The 13267-nt window shown below is 33.5% G+C and overlaps 1 protein-coding gene across 2 annotated transcripts in view; it reads right to left on the bottom strand.

The window, feature by feature from the left end:
• Positions 1-6310: 6310 nt before the first annotated feature.
• The window catches only part of LMBRD2 (LMBR1 domain containing 2), a 39016-nt gene continuing 32059 nt past the window's right edge, over positions 6311-13267 (bottom strand). Inside the window, exons 17-19 of one of the 2 annotated variants that reach the window (XM_081054196.1) lie at positions 12424-12529; positions 10099-10228; positions 6311-9139 (exon numbers count right to left, since the gene is read on the bottom strand). In XM_081054196.1, the coding sequence (XP_080910322.1) occupies positions 9079-9139; positions 10099-10228; positions 12424-12529 (297 nt within the window). In that variant the 3' untranslated portion in view covers positions 6311-9078. The remainder of the gene's footprint in view (positions 9140-10098; positions 10229-12423; positions 12530-13267) is intronic. The other variant, XM_081054197.1, reaches the window with a different exon arrangement.

Below are 13267 nucleotides of genomic sequence, written 5' to 3'. Positions count from 1 at the left end.
TTAAGGATGATATTTGCAGTAGTTCGGTGTTCTTGTTTATACATACACATGTTGGAATATACGTATGTAGATACACATCCTTTAAAAAAAAGAATGCTTGATTTAAAAAATAGGACTTTAAAAAATATAAATCAATGTTGAATTTTATCAAAATGTTTTCTGCATCTATTTGAGATGATCATATGATTTCACTCTTTTCGACTATTAGACTGACAGAAATTGATTTTCTAGAAACCTTTTACATTTTGAAATACATAAGATATAAATGTATGGTATAGTTAATAGGTAGTTAAAAAAAATGCTTGTAAAAAACACCCAGGTGAAGAAACAAGATGTTGCCCCGACCCAAGGCCTCTGAGGGATTCCAGAGTGTCCATCCCCACCAGTGCAGTACCTTGACTTAAACAATATTGTAAATCACACCTCATGGCTTTGTTTCTAGTTTGCCCAACCAGGTATGCATTTTCAAACAATAAAGTTTAGTTTGGGGCTGTTTTTGTCCTTTTGCTGTTTCAAATTAATTGGATTTTTAAAAAATCTTTCCATCTTTCCTCTATTTGAAGCTACATCCCATTTCTACTGTTCTAATGATGACCAAAGTATTGCATGCATCCTTCACCTGCTTAAGCAGTATCTCACCATGACCTTAGAAGAATATAACGTGGTCTCCTCCACTCCCACCTTATACGGTAAGCTACGTAATTTAATTTTCTATGTATTTTAACTTCATTGTGAAATAAAATATACATATAACAAAGCGCACACAAAAGCATGTACTACTCAGCAAGGCATTACAAAGTGAATACCTATAAATCACCACCCAAGAAAGAGAACATAGGCAGCAATCCAGAAGCTTCTCTTGTGCTCCATCCCAATCACTGTCCCTTCCTCCTCCTAAAAGGTAAGCAATAGCTTGACATGCATAGGAATCTCTTCCTTGTTTTTCTAAAAGTTTTACTACAGTGCATTCATATTTTTTTTAACTCTACCACTTAGTTTTGTTTTTCAACTTTATGTAAGTGGAATCACACTGTATTATTTGCATTACATATGGAAGTTGCATCCACATTGTTGCACAGCAGCGATTAGTTCACGTTCACTGTTATTCATGTATTTATCTATCATGTGGGATAAATAAATCCATTCTGTTGATTGAACTGTTTATGATTGAGGCCATTATGAATAATGCTATGAACATTCTTGTGCCTGTCTCGATTTACATACACACACGTTTGCATGATATATACTCATTGCCAAGCCCAAGGTCACCTTGTTTTCTCCTAGGTTATCTTCTAAAAATTTCATTTTTGTGTAATTTTGGCTTTATGATCCATTTTGAGTTAATTTTTGTGAAAGGAATAAAGTCAATGGATAGACTCCTTCTTTTTGTATGTGACTGTCCAGTTGTTCCAGCGTCATTTGTTCAAAAGACTCCTTTCTCCATTGAGTTGCCTTTATTCCTTTGTCAAAGACCAATTGACTATGTTTCTGTGGGTCTATTTCTGGGCTCCCTATTCTGTTCCAATGGATTTGTCTGTTCTTTCACCAATCCCCCAATGTCTTAATTACTGTAGCATTAGAGTAAATCTTGAAGTTGGGTAGTGTCAATCTTCTCACTTTGTTCTTCTCCTTCAATATTGTGTTGGCTCTTCTGGGTTTTTTGCCTCTCCATGTAAACTTTGTAATCATTGTGTTAACATCCACAAAATAACTTAATGGGGTTACACTGACCCTATAGATCAAGTTGGGAAGAACTGACATCTTTTTTTTTCCCTTTTTTCTTTTGAGCAAAACAAAATCAAATTTAACAGTCTTAAATGCAAAAGTAAAAACACAAAAAAGTGGAAAAAAAATGAACAGAACAACCCAAAATGTTAAGGCAGTTATGAAGAGAACTTTGAGGGTTAATCTTTAAAATCACGTATCAAAAGTTGTTTCTGTTAATAGATAACTGGCAAGAAGTACTTTGTGCTGAGCGTTCATATGAAAGCAAAGTTTCAAAACAAAATCAGACTATAATAGATAAAAAGTCACCGGAAGGGATGTGAGAAATACAATGCTCAAATGGTTATGTGTCACTAAAAAAATAGAGCTATCTTAAGCACTCGAGTTATGCTAAATGCTCTTGGAAACTGGAGAAATGACTGTGAACAACAGTGCCGGATATGTGGACAGGAATTCGGGACGTCAGAGTAGCAACACATCTTCAGGTGTGCGTGGAGCTTAGATCTGACTCAGGAATACACGGAATTTCCCTGAAACTCTTGGGTCCATTCCCGTTGTGGCCTGGGCTTATGAAACACGAAACACATCCACGCCCTTCACGGGCGGCGGGGGGCCTGGTCCGCATGTGGTCTGGGTGTGGCTCACTGGTGGTGACACACATAGTATGGGCCTCCAGCTATTGCCAGAACCACCTGGTACAGTTCGGGGCTGGGTGAGCAGGAGATGAAAATGGGAGCTGCGTGGGGAAGCAATTTGTCAACCAAAGCAGAAATTGCTTAAAACGTTGAAGTGGTTGAGAAAACACACTCAGCATCTATGAACTGACATCTTGACAATATTGAGTCTTCCTATCCACGAACATGAAATCTCTATTTATTTATTCTTTGATTTCTTTCATCAGGGTTTTGTGGTTTTCCTCATACAGATCTTATATAGTTTTGTTAAATTTATACCTAAATCTTTCATTTTGGGGGGCGCTAATGAATATGGTATTGTGTTTTAATTTCAAATTCCATTTGTCCATTGCTGGTACATAGGAGTGACTGACTTTTGCATAATAACCTTGAATCTTACAAACTTGTTATAATCACTTATTAGTTACAGAGGGTTTTTGGGGATTTTTACATAGACGATCATGTCATCTACAAACAAAAGACAGTTTTATTTTTTCCTTTCAAAATGTGTATCTTTTATTTCCTTTCTTGTCTTATTGTATTAGTTAGGACTAATGTAAATGGTGGTGTTCTCAGTGTCTCAAATTTCAATTGTTCTTTTTGGTATACAGACAGAAAAGCAAGTCTCTGTTTTCTTGGTCAGCCTGGCTAGGGTTTCATCAATTTTATTTATCTTTTGAAACACCAGCTTTTGGTTTTGTTGATTTTCATTATTGTTTTCCTGTTTTCAATTTCACTGATTTCTGCTCTAATTTTTATAACAATTACTTATTTTAATTATAAACACAGGATAATGTAATATGGAACCTAAAGAACATGTATTTATCTTAAAACATTTCTTTTATGATATCAGTTAATAAATGTATAAGGGACAAAGAATGCTTCAGTCTATTTTAAAAAGTTTCATGTCAATGATGTAAAATGCATAAATAATGAGCAAAATTTCTGAGTAACTTGTAGAAATGTACTTTATTTCATGCAAAGCTATGTAATTTTCTGTATTTTAACAGCCAATCAAATTAACATTTCAAAAAATTCATTACATCAATAAATTAAAATACTACAGAGTAATTGCAAGTTCATGAGTTTGTCAAAACCAAAATGAGAGAACATTATGCATAGGTAAGGCCAGCGATGCTCATTTACTTATAGGTAGCACTTTGTGGCTTTTTCCAAATACATATTTGAAAATGTAGTGAGAATCTGCAGCGAAAATAGTTAAATCTACAACCCACTGATCAGATAGAAAAACATTTGTCATTACATATCAGGTAGCAATGGCTGATTAAAGATAAATTTGCCATCATGCACAAAAAATGAACATAATGAACATTCTGAAAAATTGTAATCCGGTACACATTTGAAAAGACTTATCTTTTATTTCACCTAATCCACTGAATTAGATAAATATCACATACTTTACTAATGCAACACAGAAATTAGTCTTTCGGTATACTTTGCTTGGGTACTGGTATATACCAAAAGATACTGAAAAAAAGTAGGACTATTTCAAATACACACTGGACTACTGAACTTTAGAATATTGCCCTAAGGAAGTAGGTTCTGGGCAGAACTTATTTGAGAAAGATTTTTAAACTACTACAATTAGTTACTTACAAAAACATTTTATAAAAATTAAATACCAGAAATTAACAACATTAGAGCTCTTTTTCAATGCTATTATTTATAAATATATATTAGATTACAGTAATTTAAAAGACAGGTCCACAGATTTTCTACCTTCTAAAATGAGAAAAAAATCCTTCAAGCTGTTTTCAAAATATGGACAAAAACAAATCCATTGGATTGCTTTCAAAAAATAAATAAATAGTCTCTCCCCTACAACTTCAGTACTAAGTAGGGAAGACGCTAGCCAGCATTCTTTTGAGAAATACAGATCTAAATGACTAGGTTGATAAGATTTATGGCAATAATATCAACTCAAAATGGTGTTGTATAGTCAGATTAATAAATTATGACTTTACCCTACATATGTCTGCCATAGTAAGCGACTCTCTATTTTTTCTGCACTAAGTACAGTAAAAAATCACTTTTTGTAAAAATATTTTGAGATCAAGATAACCACAAAAGAAAAGATTTTCAGGGGGAAAAAGTTAATTCTCCCCAGGGAGTGTGTTCAAAACAAATACTTTCAGGATATCGATGAGAAGAGGAACATGCCAATATTCTTGCATCAACAAACTTAAATTACAACAAGGCTTCCATCAACTTCAATGGACACAACTTTTGAAAATGAGAAGTTTTAGAAAAGCCAGGCTGAACATGAAAGGAATTAGAGGTGAGGTCATGTTACCATTGCAATGGTCCTGGGGATGAGCAAGGCCAGTGCCTGCTCTGCTAGGAGAGGTGGTTCCCAGGGCCTGGTCCCCAGGAACTAGGAAGGGAATAACACTGCCTGGTCTTCCAGGTCTCTGAGCAGGAAAAAGTCATCGAGTTAGAAAGAAGCGTCTTACACACAGGGAATTCGTATTTCAGAAGGCTTCCTGTAACCTCTTATTGTTCCAACCTCTCCTAATTAAAATTTTAACAATGGCGTATGGTGCTTACAAATTCCTTTTCAGAAAAACAGGTTTCAAGGTTCTTAATGTATTTTGTTTTCATTTTTTAACAATCACTGCTTTTGGAAATCCATTTCTATGCCAAAACATTATATTGAGAATAATTCATTTTACTGGCGTGCTATCCTAGGAGATGTAAAAGACAACACACTGAGCCAGTGTACATCACATTTACACTCAGATGTTGCTTAGTTGAATAGTACAATCTGTTTCACTACTTTAGGAGCAATACCGCTATTCAAGTAGTGGGATTTGTAGTCAGAACTAGTTCCATTTAAGGATACTGATCATCAAAAACAACTGTATTTGTACACAAAAACAAACAGAAGAAAAATCTGTCAACACGTTAAAAGTCCCACTATAGAGAAAGGCCTCAGAAAGGAAGGAAGGTATAAAGGAATGAGGAAGGGAAAAAGAAAAGAAAGGATAAGATAAACCTCTAAATCCATTTACTTCTCGATATTTAGAATTTAATACGATGTCATTACACTTTGGAGATTCAAGAATGTTAAGATTTTTCAGGGACATGTTTTGTCGCTTAGTGTAAATATATTTATCCTTGTGATTTTCAGACATGGTCCACTCAAATCACAAGTAAAACTCACAATACTGAACAGTGTGAATTATAAATATGGAGAGCTTATTTTTCCTTTAAAATGGTAATCAACACGTTACCTAGACCATTCTCTAAATCTATTAAAGGCATAAGAAAATGAAGTTTGTTATTGTACATATATGAAATTCCTTCATTAATATGCTAAAATATACTTGTGAAAATACACACTGCCTTTCCCATCCACATTTAATTTCATTTGGATACACAAAAGGCATAAATTTAAGAACTGATAATCTAATCAAATAGTAGAATCCAGAAACAAATCAATTGGCAGCATTTCTTTTTGAAGGTTTGGATTGTCAAAATCTCTGATCTGTCCTTTGTAAATAGAAAATCCTTGAATGTTTTGATTTAGCTCTTACCGCTCTTGTGAAATGAGGTCTTCTTATATGATTAAATTATTCTAAAACCCCTGTATTCATTTGGTAAGAGAACAAATTCTAATAATTAGGCTCACTTCTTATTAATGATTTTCACAAAAACACTCTATTGATAATTGATTATTGATGTAGTAACAAAAATTAATTAGCAATTTATAGGTGATTCATGAATAGATTATTATTACTTTCTGCAATGGTTATTTTGAATTACTGGCTTACTAAATATCCTTACCTAAACAATTATTTAAAAAAATAATTTAGAAAATTTGATCAGGTACTTATTATGTAAGAAAAACATCAAAAGGTAATTGACAGAAATAACTCTTCAAGAAACATACTTTGCATATAAAGTGTATTAATTTAGTAGTAATGTTTTGCAGTAGATGTCATTACATTTTAATAAGCTTCTCAAAAAAAAACACGTTTGTTTTTACTACAAGTTTTTACACAAGGTGGGTTAATAAATATTAACTTAGTTGCCCAGCAATAAACTCTTAGTCTTCAGGGGTTAAATCATTACATTCTGAACTCAAATTTACCCAGCCAGATAACGTTCCTATATGATTGTATAGAAAATCCTATAAGACAAATGCTGCTTAAAAATTTGAATATTCTGGATCACTTAAATAACCAAAAATTATTTTGGAAATAACTCTAAAGTCATAAAGGGAATCTACTGTTTGTGAAGTATGCTTCCATTATTATAATCATAAAAAATTTGATAAAGGAAAGTGGTACATTCCCTTACACATTCCTATCAATTTATCTTACGGCATTATAAGTTATAAAAGTAATTGGATAATTTCTTCTCTTTTCCTACTTCTCTTTCTTACAACAGCATCTGAGTTTTATGACAAAACCTAATGAGAAACATTACACTTAAGGAAACTATTCCAAAGTAAACCCAAAGACTAAATAATAAAACAATACCATTTTCATAGGACTTTTGATGAATTAGTCCCAAAAGAGTTTTTGCTTTGGGGATTTGTAAGCTTCTCTGTAATAATGAGAAACTAGACGCCTTTGCGGGGTGATCATTTCCCCATCCAACACCTTCAAGTACCACCAGGAAAAACAGCATAGCTAACAATCAATTTTGTTTTCTTTTTAAACCCCAGTTTAAACATCGACTCAAAACCCTCACAATATCTTTGTGAGATAGATCAGAAGGTAAATACCAAGTATCATTTTCATTTCGCAAATGAAGAAATAGAGGTACTGACAGGTTACTTGATTTGCCCACAGTATTCACTGGTCAATCATGAAATTACAAACAATATTACATTCTCTCTGCTCCTTGCCTATTGCTCTTTAACTACACTTCACAATGAAAGATTAGAGGGTGTGTGTGTATGTGTGTGTGTGTATGTGTGTGTGTGTGTTTTCTAAATGGACTCTCTTATATGACCTACAATTCAGAGTAAAATCTATCCACTGATAATTATTTTAAAGAGGACCTAATCTCAAAAATCATAAAAATTGAAGAAAATCAGGTAATTAGGATGATACATTATTCTTTTCGGTATCTGCATCTTAAAAAATTTATTAAGTAAAGAGGAAAATAAAAAATTTAAATTACGATTCAGGGAAAGATCACCTTCAAGAAACATATAATCTTATTGTTAGAGTAACTATATAATTCATCTTCAAACTGCAATACTTCAGAGTGAAAGTGAGCAGTATTCAAAATTACACAGGATAACAGGTGTTACTGAGACTGTTGTGGGCAAGCTCAAGTACAGTCACCACTGGATGAATCCATACTATGGATCCTCTAAGACTCGCAAACATTTCAGGGGCATGAAAATGTCTCTGCAAGCATGTTCTGCTCAACTATAGTCACTGTGTAAATAAAGCACTGATGATTTAAAATGTAATACCTAACTTTGGCTTAAACACAAAGGTTAAAAAAAATCAATTCAAAATAATTAGCATGTTAATCAAGTTATTACATATTTCCATTCTAACATACAGGCATATCTCATTTTATTGCGCTTCACTTTATTGTGCCCCAGACGTTAACATTTTTTACAACTGAAAGCAAGATCCTTCACCAGCAAAGAGATTATGACTCACTTTATCTTGATACTTTACTGCGGTGGTCTTGAACCAAATCAGCAATATCTCCAAGATATGCCTGTAATTTTCTGTTTTCTATAAAACACAATTTAAATGTTGGTAATAACAGTAAATGGATTCACTATTTACCTTTGAGTAACCAGATGTTCTTTTTCAAAAAGTATAAACAGGCACCTTCAAAAATTAGAAAATTTTGTGGGACTCACTGGTAATTAAACAAACAAAAACCCCACTATTTACCATTAATGCTTAGGATTCTCTTTAAATGAAACAATCAACACTTAAATCAACATGCTAAATGATAAAGGTGAACACTTCTCTCTGAAATGAAAATCTTTTACAAAATAAGACCAAAGGCATAAAACCATTTCCAGTTACTACCAAAGACTGAAAGAATACATCACCCGATTATGAAACACATGTTAAAGATACTAATGCTATCAGTTGAAGTATAATCTTAATTGTACATGCAAAAACCTCACTAACATGCACAGAGTAGAAAAAGAGCTTTCTACATTCAGGTATGACTGGCAAGTAAGCCTTGTTTTAAGACATAGGTTTTGTAAATACAGTTATTTTTTGAGGTCGCCAATTCTTTGTGAAATACAGAATTAACATATTCTTTAGAAACAGCAAAAATGTAAATCACAATAATAAAACGGTATAATATTATTTAGTTTGACTTATAGCTTCCTTGGACCTTTAAAACAATTTTCCTGGAAAAAAAAAATCTGAAACAAACTGAACTACATGTTCTCAACATATACTGATCTTTATCATGAATTAAATCCTTCCACTGTTACTGTGCTTCTAAGGCAGACACTTCAGGAATGGTATGTAATAAATCCTATTCGAAAAGATGATATTCTATTTAATGAAGAATAAACCCTTATTACTAAGATGTAATTTTCAGTATCTTTTTTATCCTGACACTTTTCACTGAGAGTACAGTGTAAATTCTAGGGTATATAGATGTTCATAAAGACTGAACTGATGTGTTGATTTTCCATAAATCCTTTCAGACTTTAAACATCATCGAATATTCTGCTGCGAGACATTGAGAGGTATCGTCCACCAGGCTGATACCTGAAAGGTGGATAAAGAAATGATCTAAGGCATCAAAAATAATAAAGGAGGAGAGAAAAACGAGGACACATTAAAAGGAAGTGGCTACCTAATTTGTAAGCACTGTAAAATCTATTCAGTAGATGAAAGCAGAAATTTCTTCTCCAAGGACATTACCTCAAAGGGATTTACTTAATTATAAATCAACCAACAACTGTTTAGTGCCTGGAATACATGCGTAACAGAGTGAGAGATGTAAAAAGAAAGGGGTGAAGAGATATAAAACACATCATAGAACTTAAAAGATTTAATGTCCAATCTTGATTGTTGAATATAAATAGACTATACGAGTTTTGTTTTGTTTTTGCTATTTAAAGGCAATACTATAGCAAATATCTTCATGCATATGATTTTTTGTTTTTGTTTAATTATGTCCACATAGCATAGTGGCTAAAAGCACAGACTTTGTAGCCAGAATCCTAAGGTTTAAACACCTGACTTTGCCATTTACAAGCTGTATGACTCTGGGTAAGTTACTGAGCCTCTCTGATTTCAAATCCAATTGGAATTACAACCATAAAACACAATATCGTTAAAGTGCTTAGAATGGTGTCTGACACACAGTCATAGCTATGTGGTTACTGCTAAATATGACAAATTTCATAAGTGAGATTGTCAGAAATTATTAAGATTGTCAGGACATTATTAAGATTCTTACTATCAATTTTAATTTTTCTTGCTTATTTATAATACCACTATTAGTTTATTAAGATACCAATTTCAATTACCACCACTGGATGCTATAATTTTAAAAACAGAAAAGCATTAGAATGTATAAAAAGATATCAAAGGTTGCTTAATATGCTTTTCATTAGTAGTAAAGATAAACATTTTCCTTATGTGTATTTATTTCGTCAAGTCAGTATGTTATTAAAATTTTAGAGGAAGGCCAGAGCCAAGATGACACAGCTAGAACTTACCTTCCTGATTCAGATTCAAGAGGATCATCAGTAAATGCTTCTGCATTAAAGTCCAAAGGTTCTGCATCTTGTAGGAGTTCTATTCTGTCCCTTTCAGTCCTATTATTGGCTCTGGTATACTTGGATGCCGCTGCAAAGGAAGGAAAAAATGTTTACTTTTCTATTGTCTTTATGGGCTCAAGTCTTTGGACTCACAGACAGGAAAGTCAAGATTATAAGGATCTGAATTTTGATTGTGAAGACAATATTAAGGAAAGATAACCATGTGGTTCCTTAAAATCAGAATAAAATGATAAATAGTATGATAGAAAATAACAAGGAAAAGTTCTCCCTTGTAGCTAGTCTAAGCTCAGACGCAGCTACAGTGCAAAGACTTAATTAATATGAATTAGCATTAATATTTCACTATGGCATCATAACAGTGAAACTGTTCATAATCAAATCAATTTCAGTTGGTTTCATAGTGAATCCAGGGACTGTCCCACCTAATTTCTTGGATAGGATTTTCTTTACAATGTACTCAACTCCAGCGCTTTAAGAAAGGCCTAAATCTTTTTCCCATCGGGCAGGAATTTAGGGCAGCAATGTCCAACAGAAATAAAACGTAAGCCCCATGTTTACCTTTAAATTTTCTAGTACCTGCATTAAAAAATTAAAAACAAATAGGTGAAATTAATGTTAATATATTTAATTTAACCCAATATAGCCAAAATATTATCATTTCATCGTAGAACACCAGCCACATTGCAAATGCTCAACAGCCACCTGTGGCTAATGGTTACCATCCTGGTCAGCCACATCTAAAGCATTAATTCTTCCTTCCCTACATGGATAGGGTTTCTTCATACACAATCTCAATGTTTGCAATGTGGTTTTGAGCAGTTCAATAGCTTCAAAATAACTGTATAATATAGTTCTTTCTGAAAACTTAAGGCAAACCTATCTTACATTTTTCGTCATCTTGGACTCTGCCCTTCATCTTTCCTCTCATTCATTCGGCAAATATTGGTTGCCTACCACATGTTACATTCTCTCTAATTCATCATCCTTAGACTTTGTTTCCTCTTCTCTGAACCATTCTCCCACACTCTCAGATTATCTCTCTCTGTTAACTCCTATCCCATGGTAACCAAACTTCAAAATCTTTCTGTAAAATCCTCCCTCTATGTCCTAGCTTTAATTAAACTTTATCTCTCTCCTATTTCTTCCACCCTAAATGTCATTCAAATCCATCCTTTCCTCTTCATCTTCAGGACACTGCTCATTTTAGGCCTTCATCATGTCTTGACTGCATTTCCAAAATAGAACTGGTCTCTGTGTCTCACTTCCCTGAAAATCATGCTGTCAAAATCTTTCTGAATCAAAAATCTGAGCATGCTTCTTTCCAGATTGAAATCTTATCTTTGGGATAAATTCCAAACTTCTGAGCACAATAATATAACACGTTTCCCAACTATATCTGCAGCCTCCTCTCTTATCAGGCTCCTCTTACTGAAGTTCTAATCACAGAGAAGAACTTGCATTTCCCCAAAGGATCTCTCATGTCACTCATTCTTCCTTCTGCCTAAAACATCTTCACCTGGCTAAGTAATATTCATTTCTAAATACTCAGTTAAGTATTTCTTTATCACGGAAATCCTTACCCAATAAAGAACTGCTCTTTCCATTCCCTGAGGTGAGTTCCCTGAGCATCAGGTATGTACCCTTCTACTTGCTCATCATTCCTGCATCTCCCCTGAAGACAGCCAACCTCCACCTTTTACTCCGTGCTGGGTCCTGCCCAAAAAAGCTTTCTTGTCACCTTTCCAGGGGCAGATGGCAGGATGAAGGACGTGGGGAGGTTTCCTAACCCAACACACTGACAGACGTCTCCTGCCTGGTATGAGTCCCTCACTAAATTATGAGCACCACAAGGATGGAAATTTATGTTCCCTGTAAACCTGGACAGTATTCAATGTATATGGGTCAGTCAGTAAATTATTATAAAAATGACTGAGTAGCCTAAATCTACTAATAGAAAAGTAAAGAAAAACATCTAGGTAAGTAGCAGAAATAAGTACCTGCATAAATACGCCTGGAATAAGTAGTACTATTATTTAGGGTAGTACAATTACAACTATTCATTTGCTAGCCCAGGTATCTCCTTCTCCTACCAGAAAGCATATTTCAATTTTCCTACCTCTGATACATTAAGGGATGAAAAAGGAAAGTCACTGCAGAACCACATTTACAGTTCTCTAAAGGCATTTTTGAATGAGTATCCTAATCTTCAGTCTCTATGCAAGCAAACATAATAAAAAAATTCTAAGACAATAAACTACTTACATCGGTTGGTATTTATATCTGAGAAGTTTGACTCTTTTGGATCAATATGAACATTTCTGTTTCTAGTGGAATCTTCCCTACTGTGTCCATAACGTTCTTTCCATTCCTAGGAAAGAAACACAGATGAACATGTAACAAAAGAACTCACAGGTAGAAAATAATTCATCAGTGTCAAAAGATTATCTTTGTAAAGTAATGTAATTTAATCTTTTCATCAGAAATTCATCAGATAATCAGTATAACTAGCACAGTGTCTGAAAAAGCAAAGATCAAAAGATCAATAATTTTTCTTATCTCTACGTGATTTTAATAGTATCCAAACTTAACTTTTACAAATTAAGACATTTATATACATTTTTGCTAGCTATGATTATTTTAAGTTATTCACTTCTTCGATCTAAAATATCAAAAGAATATTACAACTACAATAAACTTCTTTGGCAATGTATAATTTATGAGAACTGATAATAATTAATGAGGTGTTAACAAAATAGTCTTCTACCCAAATTAACTAAAAATATTAGAGACCTCTAACCTCAGTTTTGATAGCGATAAAGTTTTACACAAAGATAATTAGATAATTACTCACATAGCATGTGTATAATCTTAATTTCACTAAAATCATATTAAGTAGGATTCTGTTCATTAAATCTTACATTCAAAAGGCGTATTAAAGGTCACCTAATTCAATCTCCCATGCAGCACAGGGCTTCATTGTAAAATAGCCATGGCAGGTGTTTTTTGGCTCTCTTACTAGATGACATGAAACTTTCTATGTGTGATTACCCCATTGCAATTTTGGTAAACTGTGGAAGTTTACATAGGTAGGTGAACTCTATCTCCA

This window comes from Rhinolophus hipposideros (assembly GCF_964194185.1).
Source record: "Rhinolophus hipposideros genome assembly, chromosome: 7".
Classification (NCBI taxonomy): Eukaryota; Metazoa; Chordata; class Mammalia; order Chiroptera; family Rhinolophidae; genus Rhinolophus; species Rhinolophus hipposideros.
This window is presented reverse-complemented; position numbering and strand designations above follow the sequence as displayed.